Below are 17,952 nucleotides of genomic sequence, written 5' to 3' on the forward strand. Positions count from 1 at the left end.
TTGGAATTCAAAGTGGAAACTTTTATTGAAATCATCATCATCATAACAAAACAATAAATCACATGCAGACTCTTAGAAATCCACGGCTGGGATGAAGCCCCCCCCCCCACACACACGCAATGTTGGTCACGTGGCTTGTTCGACCATACTTCACCACGCCGGTCAAACAGAGCGCAAAAAAACTCCGTGAACATAAACCGATATAACACGCCGCATTGCAAAGAGCCGCCGTGACCCAACAGCAATCGCTGATGTAGATAAATCCCCCACACCCCCGTTAAGAAATACGAACCGGACTTGCAAATAATGCCCCGCAGCAAGCAAGTGCATCGTGCATTGCGTGTAACCGTTTGACGCCAAGGATTTGCCCGAGACGAAACACCGACTTGTAAACGAAACCGATGCCCACAGTGAAAGGCACCAATCCCATGCCCCTCCACCCTCCCCCCCCGCGATGACTTGTTTCTCAAGCCCAAACCTTTAAGTCTTGATGACCAGCCCACCGCAGAAATGCTTCTCGTAACAACGCCCCCCACCCCGTAACGATTCCCAACAACGTTTAGTGTCAATGGCGCGTGCATTTGTCCACATCGACTGCAGCACAACTCGAACGCGGCTTCGTCGTGTCCCCCCCGCCCCCTCACAACTCCACCCTGCACAATATGGATACGCCGGGTTCTCCAATGAAGTTGCCCACATTAACACGATGGAGTTGAAATTAAAAACGACCTGCACGTCACAGGTTACGGAAACGCGTGTCCATCATCTTTGCGGCGAAAGAAGAGGTCGATTTAGAAATGTTGACACACTCGGGAGAGACAAACAAGAGGCATTGCAAGGACTTCTCGTGTTGTCTTATATTGGACTTTGTTTTGATAACATTTTAGTCGTTTGAGCTTTTTGTTTTGGTGGCATTTCTTGTTTATTGATTTTGCTTAGTAGTAGGGTTTTCATTTGCTTGGTTATGTACGTGTGCGTGTGTGGGGAGCAGTGGTGTAGCGGTTAGCGCGCTGCACTACGAACCTGGCGACCCGGGTTTGATTCCCGCTCACGGCCAACACCAGTGACGAGGTCGACTCAGCCTCAAATGAGTACCTGGTGCGGTGTGTAAACATCGCTACTAGGGAGACAAAGGTGGTCCGGCGTGGTGCTGGCCACACCCACCTCCTCGTCTACCGGTCCGGTCTTCATAGGTGCTCGTTAATAGCACTTGCCCCAACAGTCTGTTAAAGGCTATATGGGGGATCTTTGTCTTTTTGTGCTGGGCTTCTTTCGCGCCGTGCAAATTCTACCGCGTATATGGGATTTGGGCCTTAAAAATAATTAATGTATAGCGTTCTGGGATGCTGTTGGCATGAATGACGCTATGTAAAATGAAGGCATTATAAATAATATTGCGCCTTAGTCCAAGGGACTTGCACACGCTCACCTCATGGAACTCGTTACCCCGTCTGTGCAGTCCAATACGTCACATATCCGACCCGCTGGGAACTGAGGTATGGGTTTTGAGGTTGCACAAACAAAAGAACCACAACACCTCGCTGATCTCGTCAAGGATAATAAACCATCATCACGCGAACTCCAGGTCATCCTTGGCTCGCCATCGAACAAAGATGGCCACTGGCATCGCGCGCTTTCAGGTGCGCTTCTGCGGCCGTCTGGAACGCCCTTGATAGTCGGAAGCCGCTGGAGCTATGCACTTTTAAATCTAGATCGAAAACTAATTTCTTCAGAAACTGCTTTTTCGTGTATTTGTTGTCTTTCTCCCAGACCTCCAATTAGCACGTTTGGCTCCGTACGGTGCGAATGAAGTTAAACATATATACATGCAGACAAGCATGTGAAATGTCGGACATGTCAACATCTTTACGAAATGACAGTTACACGCCACGTGTAACCAGGTGACTGGACAAATTGCAAAACCGCTCCTAACGTGGGAAGATGCTTCACCGTGCATTATAGCCAAGTGGATATACATGTGGTTGAGGATGTTACATTAACAGCGTGTGACACGGCCGGATATATGAAGATCTAGAAGAAATGACGGTTACACCAAAGTGCACAGATACAGCACTGGGCGCGGGAGGTGAATTGGTTCACGGCGGATACGCGATGTTATATTTTACATAGCTGGTTTACGTAAACTGGTCTAAAGTAAACCCTGCAGCCACTAGGGTCTCTGCATTCACCGCCAGAGCAAAGACAAAAAATAAACAAAACCCAGATCGATGCTTGAATCAAATCTCCACGAAAATTCGCGAAAATTCTCGACACATCGTTGCAATATTTCCGGTGAATTTCGTTCATGAATTCATGGTGTATTGCCCTGGCGGTGGTCTCTTTAAGTCCAGGTCGTGACAGATGTGGTTGCACTCTGCGTGCTGCTTGTCCCAGAATTTGTGGAACCCTCTCTGGCCATAGTCCACCGAATCATTCAGATCTTTGAACCAAGAGTGGACGAGAGGATCGGTCAGATACATGAGACCCGTGCCATCCATCGTGGTCCAGCCTGCAACACACACACACACACAATATTAAGTAGCATTTTATGTCTGGGCCCATCTGCTATTGAACCGATCCTATCAGTTTATATTTAAATGATGGGAAAGCCATCAGAGGGAAAGGTGCGTACTGGATGGAAACACGAGCGGTAACAATAACACACGGAACTCAGCTGATTCCTAGATGGCAGAAGGCTCCATTGCGACCATTGTATTGGTATTTCTATCATGCCTCAGAGTTAATGTGACATCACCACACAATGACAAAGATCACCTGTATAGCCTCAACAGACTTTTGGGGCAAGTACTGTAAGCAGCGAGCATGCAGTGCAGGACATCACCACGCCGCATGTCATAACCCACACAGCCTCAAATTAGACCACAAACTGAAGAGAGTCATATTTGCGCCCATATAACATCTCTAAAATAGCATGGCCATCAGCATCGGCAGTCATGATCAATCCGCCGCTGGATGAAGGTCTCCCCAAACTGCCGCCCACCTCTCACGTCCTCCAATGCAGTTATCCGCTTAGCACCTGCACATGAAACTGATTTCAGCGTTCCATCTCCTCAGTGCACGTCAACTCCGGAATGCGTTCAATTCCAATTCCATTTCTAAAATGCTCTTCCTTCCGATATTGGGCAGCCACTGGAGCCGTGCACAAATGAACACGTGTTTAGACGCGGGAGGAAACTGGAACATCCGCAGAGAAGCCACGTGTGCGAGGGGGAAACACTCTACCCCATACAGACGCAACAGGTCGATTCCATGTTTCGTCTGCGCCGCCTTCTCCTGCCCAGTCAGGGAATGCGGCGGTTCGACACCCACGGTTAGGGAGTCTCACAACATCTGTGCGATCCGCCAACCCTCACCTCCGCAGCGATGGATTACAGGCGGCGTGCATAGCCACCAATGTCACCCGGGCAAAATTTAGATGACGATGGTAAAAAAAAAAAATCGAGGCGGGATTTGATGAGCGTTCGCTCCGCTTACCCTGCAGGTCAACGATAATCTCCGATCCCTTGGACAGGTCGTAGGTGAAGTGGCTGAAGGCGATGGCGTACGGCGCCGCAGGGACGTTCCTCTTGTACACCTCCGAGTTGTTTGTTATTTTGGCGAAAGAACCCTCCATGTAGGGCTCCGCGTTCATGCAGGCTCGCACACGTCCACTGTCATCCAACATCTGCCGCGGGTTTGGCGAGAGGCAGGGGAGGGACGCGGAGGGAGCAAAGCCGTTAGGTTTTGGCAACACTTTGTTGCGCTGATTGGGAAAATCGGACTGGGTTTTCGCACAATCATTTTGATATCAGCAGCAGCAGAAGGTGGCAGCAGAAGAACCCTAAAACTAATTATGAGTTTTAGTTTATTCATTTTTTTGTTTGTTTTTATTTTATTATTTTCCATCTACGTGACTTTGCCGAAAGAGGGTCGGGCGTGTCTAAAAAGTAACAAGGGGTGCTGCGGTGGCGAGATGTTAATTGCCTCGCCTCGTATACAGGGGTCGTGGGTTCCATCCCCAGCCTGACACCTGTACATTTGGAGTTTGCGTGTGTCTCTCTCCGCGTGGCCGCGTGGATTTTTCTCCGGGTCCTCGGGTTTTTCCTTCCACATTTAAAATCAACATGCGTTTAGAGTATTTGGCTGCTATAAATCTCCACGTGATAAGCCCACTTCGTTAAGCTATCATTTGTGACGGCCAGGTCGCTTCTGAAAAACCGCTGTATAGCTCAGTGGGCCTTACCTGGTAAAACAAAACATTGTTTAGTTTTATAGCAATTAAAATATTTTCGTATCAACGGCTCGGCGGATCGGCGCGGTGCCTAGCTGCGATCAGCGTGCGTGCGCGTGCATGCGTGCGTGCGTGTGTGCGTGCGTGCCCACGCAAACCAGCAGCAGGGTGGCGGGCATGTAGTAGATCTGGGTGGGGTGTTTCTTCTTGAAGAGCCGCTGATTGAACTCGGTGACGTAGTGCTGCGCCGTTGCCTGCCGCACCACGTTGTCCACGTAGTAGCGCGCCTCCCGCTCGCGCTTGTAGCACTTCCCCACGTAGCTGTCGCACGGTGGCGCGGGGGGGGGGGGGTGGAGGACGGGGGGGGGGGCAGGGTAGCGGGAGTGTCGCACCCCATCGTCACAACGCCGCGACGCGCCATCTCGGTCTAAACTATTCATGTAAACTATTTTGTATTTTACTAGGTAAGGCCCACTGAGCTGTATAGCTCTTTTTCAGGGAGCGTCCTGGCCAACAAATGACAGCTTAACTAAGTGGGCTTATCACGTGGGGGATTTATAGCAGCCAAATACTCTAAACCAATGTTGATTCTAAATGTGGAAGGAAAAACCGGAGGACCCGGAGAAAAATCCACACGACCACGGGGAGAAAGACGCGCCAACTCCAAATATACAGCAGGCGTCAGTCGGGATTGGACCCACGACCTGCTGTACACCAGGTGAAGTAGTTAACATCTCGCCACCGTGGCGTCCCGGTTAACGTCAACACGTCTCCCCGCTCAGGGGACAGCGGTAACACAATGTGACGGGGTAAAGGGGCAGCACTGCAATTGCTTGCTCACGCCACTGCTGGCAGAAAGGGGCCTCCACCAGAGCGGGCTCCAGAGAGGCACCTCTTCAGGGTACCTTGGCCTCCTCTCCCACGGTGGTCACACGTTCTTGGAAGAGGTGGGAGTACCCACATTTTACCCCACGGAGCGCGAGAGATTTAACAAAAACCCGCACCACCCTTTCGTGAATCAAATGAAACCAGTGACCTCTGGTGGAGGCCTTTCCACCCGCAGTGGCGTGTCAAAAGACGTACGTACATGTCTGTCACACCGTACGTAGCCAACCGTGCCAATCGAAGGTGCTAATCGTGTCGAGGCCCCACTTTTTTCTTTAATAATTATATTATTTTACTAATATCATCATCATCACTTGAGGAGCAGCTGCTTGGGGCTTGGCAGAGAGAAAATTAAAGGGGGGGGTTGGTTTAGCGTGGGGAAAGGACACGGGCGAGAAAGTGGAGACCCTCACCGGGCCAAGGCCTGCTCCTGGTGGAGGTACTGCACCCAGAATGCATCACGCTGCTGCCCTCGCACGTTGGCAGGCAGCTGCAGCCGGGCCCCGATGTGGAGCAGGGTGCGGTGGCCAGCCCAGCGGTCCGCCGACCGGTTGTACGTCAGCACCATCGCCACTGCACCCCACGCAGCGATGGCAGAGCAAACACCACAGTGAACGTGCAGGATGCGTGTGTATACACATATATATACACACCGTATGTACGAGTGGCGCATTTCTACAAACGTACTTGATATCAGAGTTGGCCTCGCAACTTTCCAAGAAAACACCCCTTCAAAAACTGGAATATTTTAATACACGCTTAGCCCGTTTAGCGCAATCCAGTACAGCGCTGATTCGTTCTGGAGCGGTTTGTTTTCGGGCACATTTTTATTTAAAATAAGCCGTACTTGAGTTAACGCGTTGTTCGCTCTCATCCAAATACTTACAGTATTAGCGCCCTTTTACGCTGTCCGCCCTCAGCCAATGAGCGAGCGTTATCATACTCAAGTTGGCGCGGCGTTCACTCTCCGCCATTGAGCGCTTTCCCCTAAAACCGGGGGGTGCCTAGTCACAGATTGGACTGCACCACCAGGCACAAGCTGTAACCCCCATCAGGCACAAGCTGTAACCCCCATCTTGTCTCCCAGCGCTGCCAAGTTCGCATTGGTGAGAACACTGTTTGAATTTTTTTCAAAATTTCGTACCATTAACAGTATTTATAAATCATGTTTATCATCTGTACTATTGTTCCAAAAACCCAATGAATCCCTAATGTGTTGGTCGTAGGTGATAAATTACGATGTCGGGAACACATCTCCATAAGGCCTATGCTATAATTCACCTAGCGCTCTCGTTTGCAGGCACACATCCCCCGCACTAAACGGGGTATGCCTGTATTTGGATTCAGCACCCTTCGAAGCCTCCAGATATGTCAACAAAAAAACTAAACATTTTGGAGCCCCTATATATATTATAAAGTCTGATTTCATGTTTGGATCCGGCATCCCTCTACACATATAAACTTTACAAGACAAACTTTCATCTTACTGGGCTCCAAAACTTTGGAGGAGCCAATTGATAAAAAGAAAATTGTCCCATCCACTAAACTACACTTGTCCCGATATAAACGTAGACGAAAAAATGTTTTTTGTCAAAATAAATAGCAATACAAATCTCACAATGAACCGTGTTCTCCTCGACCAGAGGCATCGGGCCTTTCCCTTCCAACATCTTCTTCAGCTCGGCCGTGGTCATGTCCATGGGCGACAGCTCGCCCTCCGCCCCGGCCGCCTCCTCGGGCAGCATCGACCGGCCTTGACCGTCGTCGACAAAGGAGTAGTCGACCGTCTCGAACGAGCTCGAGCTCCCGGAGCTCCCGTAGCTCCCGGAGCTCCCGGAGCGCCCCGGCTTGTCGCCGAACGCCCTCGACGCTCTGAACGCGGCCCTCCTCGCGGTGGAGCCGACCGCGCTCGGAGCGTCCCCCGGGGGCAACCCTTCGAAGGAGCCGCCCGATGGCTCGGCAGAGCCGTCGCCGCGGCCCCCGGGCCCCTCCGTCGGCGGGTCAGTGCTCGCGTCGCTCTTCACCACCTCGAACGACGAGCTCCTGTCGGAAGACGCGGCCGGCGACGCGCGGCGCCGGGCTTCCGCTCCCCTCGGCGCGACCGCTTCGTCTTCTGCCGTCGGGAGGTCCACGTCGACGTCCGTGGCAGCGCCCGGGAGCGGCTCGTCGTCCGGCGCGGACGCCCCGCCGGCGGGGGCCGCCGGGCGGCCGCGAGACAACGGCGGCGGCGGGAGGTTCGAACCGTCGCCTTCGTTCGTCTCTGCGTCCAGATCCAGCAGGTCGAACGAGCCGCTCCTCTCCGACGAGGCGGGAGACGGCGGAGGGGGCGGGAGACGGCGATTGCCGTCCGCGATGCTCGGCACGTCCCCCGTCGGCGGGTCGACGTCCGTCGTGCTCGACCCCCGGCCCCCCAGCTCACCGGGCGCGGAGCCTCGCTGGAGTCGCGGCACGGCGACCGGATCTCCGTCGTCCGCCGTGGGGGCTTCGGCGTCGACGGTGGCGGTGGCGGCCGCGGCCGCTGCGGACTTCGGTGGAGCCTGTCGCCCCGCTCCGTCGCGAGCCGACACGTCGACAGCGAAGGCGTCTTCCGTGGCCAGGTCGGGGTCCACGGTGCCGTCCGGGTCCGCCGCGGCCATCTCGCGGCGGTCACGCCCCGCGGCTTCTCCCGCCGCACCTCCGCCGGGGGCGACCGACGCTTGTTCCGGTTCCTCCGAGCCAGCCGTGGCAAGCGCAGCGTCGACGACCTCAGAGGAGGACGCCCAGCCTTCCGGAGACACGCGAAGGCCCTCCACCATCTCCGTCGCTTCCTTCACCGCCGCCGCCGACGCCCCCGACGCCGACGATGGCTTCCCGGCACCGGCATCACCGCCGGCGTCTCCGCCGCCCGTCTCGACAAACACAAACGAGCCGCTGCTGTCGCTGGCAGCGAGTGAGGGTGCCGCCGGCCGGTGCTCGGGAAGGGACTCGAGGCTCCACTGCTTCCCGGACTTTTGCACCACTCCCCAGGATCCGGCGGAGCTCTGGCTCCGTGACTTGCTGGCGCCGGAAACGCCGGAGATGCCCTCACCGCGCGACGACCGTCCGCTGCTCCCGCCGTCGCTGCCGGACCGGGCGTCGCGCGCCGCGTACCCCACGAGCGACGCGATGGGCTTTTTCGCGCAGCCCCGCTCGTCCGCGTCGCCCGTCCCGCACGCCTCCGTCGTCGCCGTCGTGATGCACAGAGCCGCCGCGCCGCCGTCTCCCGCGTCGCTCGGCCTGCGGAATTCCTCGCCCTGCTCCGGCGCCCGGAACAGGGAGGAGGCCTTCGCTCGCAAGGCCGCGGCGAACTCCTCCGTCCTCCCGAGGGCCTCGTAAGCCTCCGCGTTCTTGTAGCGATCGGGCACGAAGGAATCGGGATCCTCTGTGCGGTTCTCGCTCCCGGCGTCCGCCTCTTCCAGCAGCTCCAGAACCGCCCGGTCGATCTCTCCCTCCGCCTCTCCCGTGCTGGAGGCGGCGGCGGACGTGTCCGCGGCGGCCGGGCCCCGTCTCCCCGGGCGCGCGGCGGCCTCGGCCGTGCCCAGCAAGCGCAGGAGCCGCGCGCACGCGTGGGCGCTTAACCCCACGCTGACCCGGCCCCCCGCGGGGAGGCCGGGCGGGCGGGCGAGGCGGCGCGCCACGGAGAGGTTAAACGCGGCGTAAATAAAGGCGTGCAGCGGCGTTCGGCCCGTGACCGCCCCCCTGCCGCGTCGCGTCAGGAGGCACACTTCAAAGGCGGCGGCGGCGTCGGCGGCGCGGGCTCGCCGAGCGTCGTCGGGCACGCGCGGGAGCTGGCTGTAGGAGAGCAGGCAGGTGCCGCAGCGGTTCTGCAGGTTCACAGGCAGACAGACGGGCAGCCGCAGAGATTAGCGAAACGCGGAAGAGCCACGACTTTGTGTAGGATGCTGGGGCGCGGGACTGGACTGGTTCATTCATTCGTCACTGGCGTTGGTGACCGTGAGCGGGAATTGAACTCATAGCACAGCGACGCTAACTGCTGCACTACCGCTCCCCACGGTTGGCTCTGTACGGTGCGAAAGAAGTCTAACGTGCATACATACGTACGTATGCACACATTTGTTGATCTATGCAAGTCGGGAATTCTGATTTTAGCTGGGAAGCAGTGCTGTGTCACTGCAGGCATTGAAGCCAGCTGAAGAGAAGCAGTTTTAGGTTTATTTTGTATAAATCAAAACTGAAAGCGAAGTGATCATCAAGCATCAGTAAACATAAGCAGTAAGCATCCTCCTCTTTCAGATGAAGTGTTGCCGTTTGCTTTTCTCTTGACCATTACCAATCAGGTGTAAGGATTGACTTGCCTTGTAGCAGAGGGAGTTAAGGTTTTGTACTTTGGTAAAAGCTTTGCCTTTTTTTTGTCTAGTTAAGACCAACTAGCAACCAGTGGACGGCTGCATAGATTATGAAGACAAGGGACTCGTTTACACACAACACGCACGCAACACGCACGCAACACGCACACCATACACACACAATAAAACACATACAACACACACACACAACACACACGCAACACGCACACAACACGCACACCATACACACACAATAAAACACATACAACACACAGACACAACACGCACGCAACACGCACACCATACACACACAATAAAACACATACAACACACACACACAACACACACGCAACACGCACACAACACGCACACCATACACACACAATAAAACACATACAACACACAGACAACATGCACACAACACGCACACAAGACGCACACCATACACGCACAATAAAACACATACAACACACACACACAACACGCACACAACACGCACACAACATGCACACCATACACACACAATAAAACACATACAACACACACACACAACACGCACACAACACGCACACAACATGCACACCATACACACACAATAAAACACATACAACACACACACAACACGCACGCAACACACACACACAACATGCACACCATACACACACAATAAAACACATACAACACACACACACAACACGCACGCAACACACACACACAACACGCACACCATACACACACAATAAAACACATACCCCAAATTAGACACACAACGGGTTTCTGCTAAGAAATCAAACATATTGTTTCTGTAAAGGCCAGTATTGGTACTGAGCTCTTTGATCAATGCATTGATTTGATAGTGTGCTCATGACTACGTATAACCGTCTGCAATTGGATAGAACCCATCACGTGCATATTTTCTGCATCCTAATCACACTTTATTTACGTGATTATTTTTTTTTTGTATTCTCTTTGATTTACGAACAAATTGGAGTCAAGTAAACATCGCTCATTCAAACAAAAAAATAATCAAATTTGCAAAAACCGGGTAACTTTTGTGCTCTTGTAGAAGGTACCGAAAGCAAAGCGTGAGGAAAGCCAGCACAGTGCACGAGGAGGTTGCTGGGCCAGAACAATGCAGGTCGGACCACCTTTGTCTTCCCAATGTTGATGTTGACCACACTGTACCAGGTACTTATTTTAGGCTGAGTTGACCTAGTGGAATTCCTGACAAAGGTTCAGATTCCAACTGCCCGCTCGTGTTGTGCATCATGGCCAAGGAGCTGAATGCGAGTAACTGGGACAGAGGCACTGTGTGTTCACGGGAGTCACTGCACCACCACTCGCCGTGCCGCTATACCAAAGTCTACACAGGCTGCACCACCACTTGCCAGGCCAAAGGCCGGCATGGCGCACGAGGAGGTGGCGTGGCCGGCACCCCACCTGGCCACCATCGTCTCCGCAGCGGTGATGTTCAAGTGCTGATTTAAGGCTGAGTGGACCTCGGGGGAAGCCTACGACCAGTTCAGAAACTCGCCACTGACGTCAGCAGCCGTGAGCGGGAATCGAACTCGGGAGGCGTTTGTTCTTGAAGCACAGCGCGCTGACCGCGACGCTGCCGCTCCCCACACAACACGCAGGCTGGTGGGGCAAGTGCTGTTAGCGAGTAGCACCTGTGAAGGCCGGCACGGCACACGAGGGGGTGGGTGGCCAGCTCCACGCCTGACCGCCTTTGTCTATTTACTCATTTGAGGCTGAGTCGACCTAGGGGAGGCCCTGGACCGGTTCGATAATCGTCACTGGTGTCGGTGGCCCGTGAGCGGGAATCGGACTCGGGCCGCCGGGTTCGTAGAGCAGCGTGGCGCTAACCGCCGCGCCGCCGCTCCCCAAAGACGACGCACAGACACACAGACACCACACGCACTGGGAGTCTTCGCATAACCCGTGGGCGCGGTAAATCAACAGCATTCACCGCGTTCCAGCCTAGCAGGGAGCGGGGCGATCGCACAACGGCACAGCGCATGCCCAATCAGTTCCTTCATCAGCTTATCATGAAAAATCTATTCAGCGCAAAGTTGCATTTTACGTGCAAAATTTATGTACCTGTGTCGTGCATATAATGAGTTGTCCCGCGGCGAGCTCGGCTTTATTGTTTCGTCTTTTCTTGTTGCTTAGGTCCCTCTCTCTCTCTCGTTCTTCTCTTTGCTGACTGCCTCTTCCCCACACCCACCCACCCACCCCCGTACAAAAAAAATGGGGATAGCACCCCTGCAGATGTCCTTGTCCCCGAGTCCTTTATTTTGCTGCCTGTTCCCTCTACCAACTTTTTGCTTGGATAGAGCGCTCGGCACGCTGAATGGAGGTTTTATTGCACGTGCATTGGACACGGAGTTTCAACATGTAATAAAACCTCAATTCATTTTTCATGCCAAGTTCCGCGCACAATGTGGAGCATACTGCCCGCGTCAACCGCCGCCTCCCTTTTGAAGCGACGCGACAAAAAGATAAAAAATTTACGGAGCTTCGGCTTTCGATGGGGGGGGGGGGGGGAAGAGGGGGCGGCGGGGGGCGGCGGTGGGGAGGGGAGGGGGGGAGGCTTGAGGGTTCGGGGGTTTGAGTTGAGCTCGGCTTGGGCCGCGCGTCGGACCACGGCGGCGGTCGCGGGGGCAGCGTGGGGCAGCGTCCGTCCGTGGGGTCGCGAGCAATACGCCCGGCCGCCTTTGTCTCCCTGGTGGCAGTTATTTGCACACCGCAACCAGGTGCTCGTTTCGAGGCCGAGTGACCTGTGTGGGTGATGAAGGCTTTGCCATTGCAGCACCGACCTTTATAGAACAACCTTGTTTTCTCCTTTAACAACGTTGTCGACAACGTTGTTGACAACGTTGGTGTCCTTCCCCCGCACCTCCGACTAGCACGGTTGGCTACGTACGGTGCAAAAGAAGTTCCACACACGTACGTACGTAAATATTCCTTCACAAAATATCTGCCGGAGAAAAACGCATTTACCAATGTGATTTGTAACTTTCATCGTTACCCATGTATCAATAGTTACATTTTAATGTGCAATTTTATTGAGGGACTGTGTGGTCTGGGACTGTTGTTGCTGTTGTTTTGCTGCCTTGCCGAAGCTTGGGAGTTGGAGTACTTATGCAATTTGAACTTATATGCTTTATCTATTTTACGTATTTATTTTTAGTAATTTACTTTCCGAAACTTTCCACTCCGATCGTCTTTTGTGTTGTTTGTCGTAACCATTCTGACCCCGTGCCCTCTACTAGACACCTGTAGCTAATCGGATTTCTCCAGGATAAATAAAGCTTCCGATTGGAAGATATATTCACGCACGCGCGCGCGCAACGGGAAAACACAGCACGCGAACGCACGTGGCTACTCGTACGGCATAGCAAGGAGCGATGCTGTCCTTGAGGACCGCAACGTTGAACAGCGAAATTATTGAGCCCCAACTTCTTTCGCACCGTGCGTAGCCAACAGCGCTCAACGGAGCTGCCAGCCTGGCAGCATTAACCCTCCCACTGCTGCCCTTGACGACGCGGCCCCAAGGATTTAGAACGGACTTCCCCACGGCCAACAGGCAGCAACGTAATCCGCTTTAAGGGTTAAACTACCAGTCACATGACACTCGTGCGGCAAAGCTCCTGTTAATATGGCATAATATAAAAAAATATATATGCCGTTTGCGGGGAAAAAATGAGCGTGTGATTTAAAAAAAGCAATTTGTTACATGTGTGGGAAATCGTTGAAGGTCCATCCGTTATTTTTGCCTTAATTTTGATCGAGAGAGAGCCATGGGGAAATGTTGTCGTGAAGAGAGAGGCTTAAGTCTAATGCTCTTAAGTTGTAGTCTGTAATGGAACTCAAGTGCTTCTGTGTGTGCGTTCTGTATGGTCGGTCGACTCAGCCTTAAATGAGCACCTTGTACTGTGCGTAAACGTCTGAACTGGGGAAACAAAGGTGTCCGGGTGTGGTTGTTGGCGACCCACTCCCGCGTGCTTGCTAAATGCACGTGCCCCAACAGTCTGTTAAGGCTATAGGGGGGATCTTTGTAAATGTATATATATTTGTGGGGAGTGGTAGTGTAGTGGTTAGCACACTGCACTATGAACCCAGCAACATGAGTTTGATTCTCACTCACGGCCCACGCCAAAGACAATTATCTGAACCGGTCCTGGGCGTCCCCTAGGTCGACTCAGCCTGTGGTGTGTAAACATTGCCACAAGGGAGACAAAGGTGGCTGGGCGTTGTGCTGACCACCTACCCCCTTCTGTGCCATGCCGGCCTTAATAGGTGGTCAATCACAGCACTTGCCTCAAGAGTATATGAAGGCTATACGGGGGATCTTTAAATTTGTGTATATATAAATGTTTGCTCGTGTGCGATTGTAAATATGCGATGTTATGTGGCCTAAGAATGTATCAAACATTCGTTTGTGGAATTGCTCAAACGTGCCTGGGCATGCGCTGTATTGATTGATTTATTTAGCGAATGCTTTTACACCGTCTTGATGAAGAGTGTTTATGAAGAGTCCAGGGTTTTTTTCCGGTAAACAATAATCGGTCATTCGCATCGAAGTGTTATTTTTCTTAGCGCCGTCTCAAAAAAAAAGGTTTAAAAAAAAAAACACTGAACAAAAACCAACGAAACGAAAGCAAAATCAGAAACGATCCATTCCGTGACGCAAAGCGGCACGAATGGGAATCGGGTTATGCCCTCCCCCCTTTCTCCACCTTCCTCCCCCTCCCTCCCTCCCTCGCTCACGCAACGTCCCCTCTCGAATCGATTTCCCCTCCCCGCTCGCTCCGTCCCTGACGTGACCAACGGCTCGGAGCGCGATGATGAACCGGCGGGGGTCACGAACCTGACTCGCATTGTCCACCCCGCCCCGTCCGCTAACGCGCGCACCACTCATAATGAGCCGCTCTGCCGCCGTTGACAACGCTGAGCGATGGCGGCCGAGACATTCGCCTTTTCTTTCTTCTGCCGCCCGTCCGTTGCTTATTGTCGCTCATTGTCGCTCCGGAACGAGAGGCCAACATCCGGCGCTCACTCCCCCCCTCCCCACTCGATCCGGCCGGGGGGAATGATCGGTCCGGCCAGATTGAGCACAAGGGGAGGAAAAAAGAAAACGAACCCCATAGAAACGAGGATCGGACACGGTGCACGGCAACGTTCGACATCGATCCTTTTGAGATGCGCCTCGACGCAATCTATTTGCCGTCCGCTGTCAGACTGTCACGTGTTTGTTTAGCGGCGGAGTGGATGCGTTTCGCCGCTCGTTTACGTGCGGCCCGGGAAGCCATCGCGGGCCGTGACGGTCCGGGTGCGTAAGATCGGTGCGGCAGTTGAAATGACCATGTGAGTTTCTCAAATCTCGACCCATCACCTCCACCACCATCCACTCTGTCCACCAAGCAGTAGAAATGGGTAATCGTAGTAAACAAAACGGTGCAAAAAAACTCTTTTTTATTTTACCAGGTAAGGCCCACTGAGCTACATAGCTCTATTTCAGAAACGACCTGGCCATCACGAATGATATCTCAACGACGTGGCTTATCGCGTGGGAATTCACCACCAGCCAAATACTCCACACACACGCTGATTCGACATGTGGAGGGAAAACCTGGAGGACCTGGAGATAAATCCAATTCGACCACGGGGAGAACATGCAAACTCCAAGAATACAGGCGTCAGGGTCTGGATCGGACGCACGACCTCCTGTATGACATGCGACGGAATCGACATCTCGCCTCACCGTGACTGATCGGGCAGGTCACGTGTGGTGGGGTAAAGTGAGGGTACGTATACCTATTCCAAGACGTCTGGCCAGAGTGGAAGAGTAGGCCAAGCTACCCTCTGAAGCCCCCTGCGGTGGAAGCCCTTCCACCAGCAGTGAAGTGAACAAGTTAATCATTAAAAAAATGACTCATTAAAAGACTGCATTGCGAGCTGAGAGTCTGATTGAATGAGTGAATGAAGAGCAGATCAAGTGAATGCAGAGGCTGCCTGGCTCGATTAGGGATTTCAATAAACAGGCGGATCTCTGGACGCATGAGTGAATGAACGAATGAGTGAAGGAGAGACGCGCTTACCATGTTGAGCAGTACCAGGCCGGCCACGTATTCCACAAACACGGCCGACAGCTTCGCCGCTTCGGCCGCCGCCAGTAACCGATGCGGTTGCTTCCACACGGAAGCCTGAAAACACACGCACACACAAACAAAAACACACGTCACACACACAAACAAAAACAAACGTCACACACAATCAAAAACACACGCACACACACAAACAAAAACACACGTCACACACACAAAAAAACACACACACACACAAACAAAAACACACGTCACACACACAAACAAAAACAAACGTCACACACAAACAAAAACACACGTCACACAAACAAAAACACACACACAAACAAAACACACGTCACACACACAAACAAAAACACACGTCACACAAACAAACAAAAACACACACACAAACAAAAACACACGTCACACACACAAAAAAAACACACACACACAAACAAAAACACACGTCACACGCACAAACAAAAACACACGTCATACACACAAACAAAACACACACATACAAAAACACACGTCACACACACAAACAAAAACACACACACAAACAAAAACACACGTCACACACACAAAAAAAACACACACACAGAAACAAAAACACACGTCACACACACAAACCAAAACACACGTCATACACACAAACAAAAACACACACATAAACAAAAACACACGCACACACACAAACAAAAACACACGTCACACACACAAAAAAAAACACACACACACAAACAAAAACACACGTCACACACACAAACCAAAACACACGTCATACACACAAACAAAAACACACACATAAACAAAAACACACGCACACACACAAACAAAAACACACGTCACACACACAAACAAAAACACACGTCACACACAAACAAAAATTACAACAAAGATCCCCCGTGTGGCCTTTCCGACAGTCGGGGCAAGTGCTGTTAGCGAGTAGCACCAATGCACACGAGGCGGTGGATGGCCAACACCACGCCCGGCCGCCTTTGTCTCTCCCCAGTGGTGATGTTTACACAATGCACCAATGTACTCATTTGAGGCTGAGTCGACCTAGGAGAGACCCAGGACCGGTTCAAATACTCGCCACTGGTGCTGGTGGTGAGTGGCCACTGAACTCGGGTCACGAGGTTTGTAGTGCAGTGTGCTAACCGCTGTGCCACGGCTCCCCATATCACGTGCACACGCACGCATACACAAAAGACAAAGATCACCCGTACAGCCTCAACGGACTGTTGTGACAAGTGCTGTTGGCGAGCACCTATTAAGGTTGGCACGGCACACGAGGGGGGTTTGGTGCGGTGAGCACCTTCCCTGGCCGCCTTTGTCTCCCCCGGTGCAGCATCATGCCAGGTACTAATTCAACGTTGCATCAACCTACACGAGGCCTCGCACAAGTGTGGAGGGCCTCACTTGCCACTGATGCTGCTGCGCATGGCTGGAACATTGAGCCATCGTCCGTCAATGGGCCTGTTGAGAGGCTCTCGCCAACAAGGCTGACTGAACGGCCGTCTATTGGTTTGTTCTTGAACGTAAATCACTGGAGTTTGCTACGCCCGCGCGTGTGTGTGTGACACAGCTCAAATGAGTACCTGGTGCGGTGTGTAAACATCGCCACGAGGGAGACAAAGGCGGCCGGGTGTGGTGCTGGCCACCCACCCCCTCGTGTGCCGTGCCAGCCCACATAGTTGCTAGCTAACAGTACTTTCCCCAAACGTGTGTTAAGACTATACGAGGGGTCTTTGTCTTTGTCGTTAAAGTTAAAATGAGTGATCTTTGCCGATGTGATACACACTGGGGGAGTAGAAGTGAAGCAGTTAGCACCCTACACTAAAAACCCAGCGACACGAGTTTGATTCCCACTCACGGACAACACCAGTGACAATTATCTGAGCCGGTCGTGGGCCTCCCCTAGGTCGACTCAGCCTCAAATGAGTACCTGGTGCGGTGTGCAAACAACGTCACTCGAGAGACAAAGGTGGTTGGGCGTGGTTCTGGCCAAACATACCCTCGTGTGCATGCCGGGCTTCACAGGTGCTCGCTAACAGCCCTCGTCTCAACAGTCTGTTAAAGGCTACGCAGGGGATCTTTGTCTTTGTGATACTCACCGGAACATTTCTGGTGTTTGCCTTCAACTTCTCGTAGTCGGAGTCGCTCATGGAAACCAAAACTTCGGCCAACAGCCCCAGCGATGAGGATATCCCCTGGAATACAAACGCACGGAAACATTTCGGATTAAACGTCACTCTGCGGCTGAGATCACTCACCTTTGCATCAAGCCGGTGCGGTGGCAGCTATGCACGTGGCCTGTAGTCCAGCACTACGGAGGCAACCAGGGTAGGCGGATCGCACAAATGTCGTGAAACTCCCTTCACGTGGGCGTCGTGGTGCCATACTCTGGCTCGAA

General features: G+C 53.0%; 1 protein-coding gene across 1 annotated transcript in view; it reads right to left on the bottom strand.

Annotated features, from left to right (window-relative positions):
* The window catches only part of ALPK1 (alpha kinase 1), a 74,736-nt gene continuing 56,784 nt past the window's right edge, over positions 1-17,952 (bottom strand). Inside the window, exons 8-14 of the mRNA XM_078613499.1 lie at positions 17,654-17,749; positions 15,546-15,650; positions 6,735-8,958; positions 5,530-5,689; positions 4,390-4,552; positions 3,496-3,685; positions 1-2,509 (exon numbers count right to left, since the gene is read on the bottom strand). Coding sequence (XP_078469625.1) covers positions 2,304-2,509; positions 3,496-3,685; positions 4,390-4,552; positions 5,530-5,689; positions 6,735-8,958; positions 15,546-15,650; positions 17,654-17,749 — 3,144 coding nt within the window. The 3' untranslated portion in view covers positions 1-2,303. The remainder of the gene's footprint in view (positions 2,510-3,495; positions 3,686-4,389; positions 4,553-5,529; positions 5,690-6,734; positions 8,959-15,545; positions 15,651-17,653; positions 17,750-17,952) is intronic.

Source organism: Lampetra planeri, chromosome 41 (genome assembly GCF_965212315.1).
Source record: "Lampetra planeri chromosome 41, kcLamPlan1.2.h2, whole genome shotgun sequence".
Lineage (NCBI taxonomy): Eukaryota > Metazoa > Chordata > Hyperoartia > Petromyzontiformes > Petromyzontidae > Lampetra > Lampetra planeri.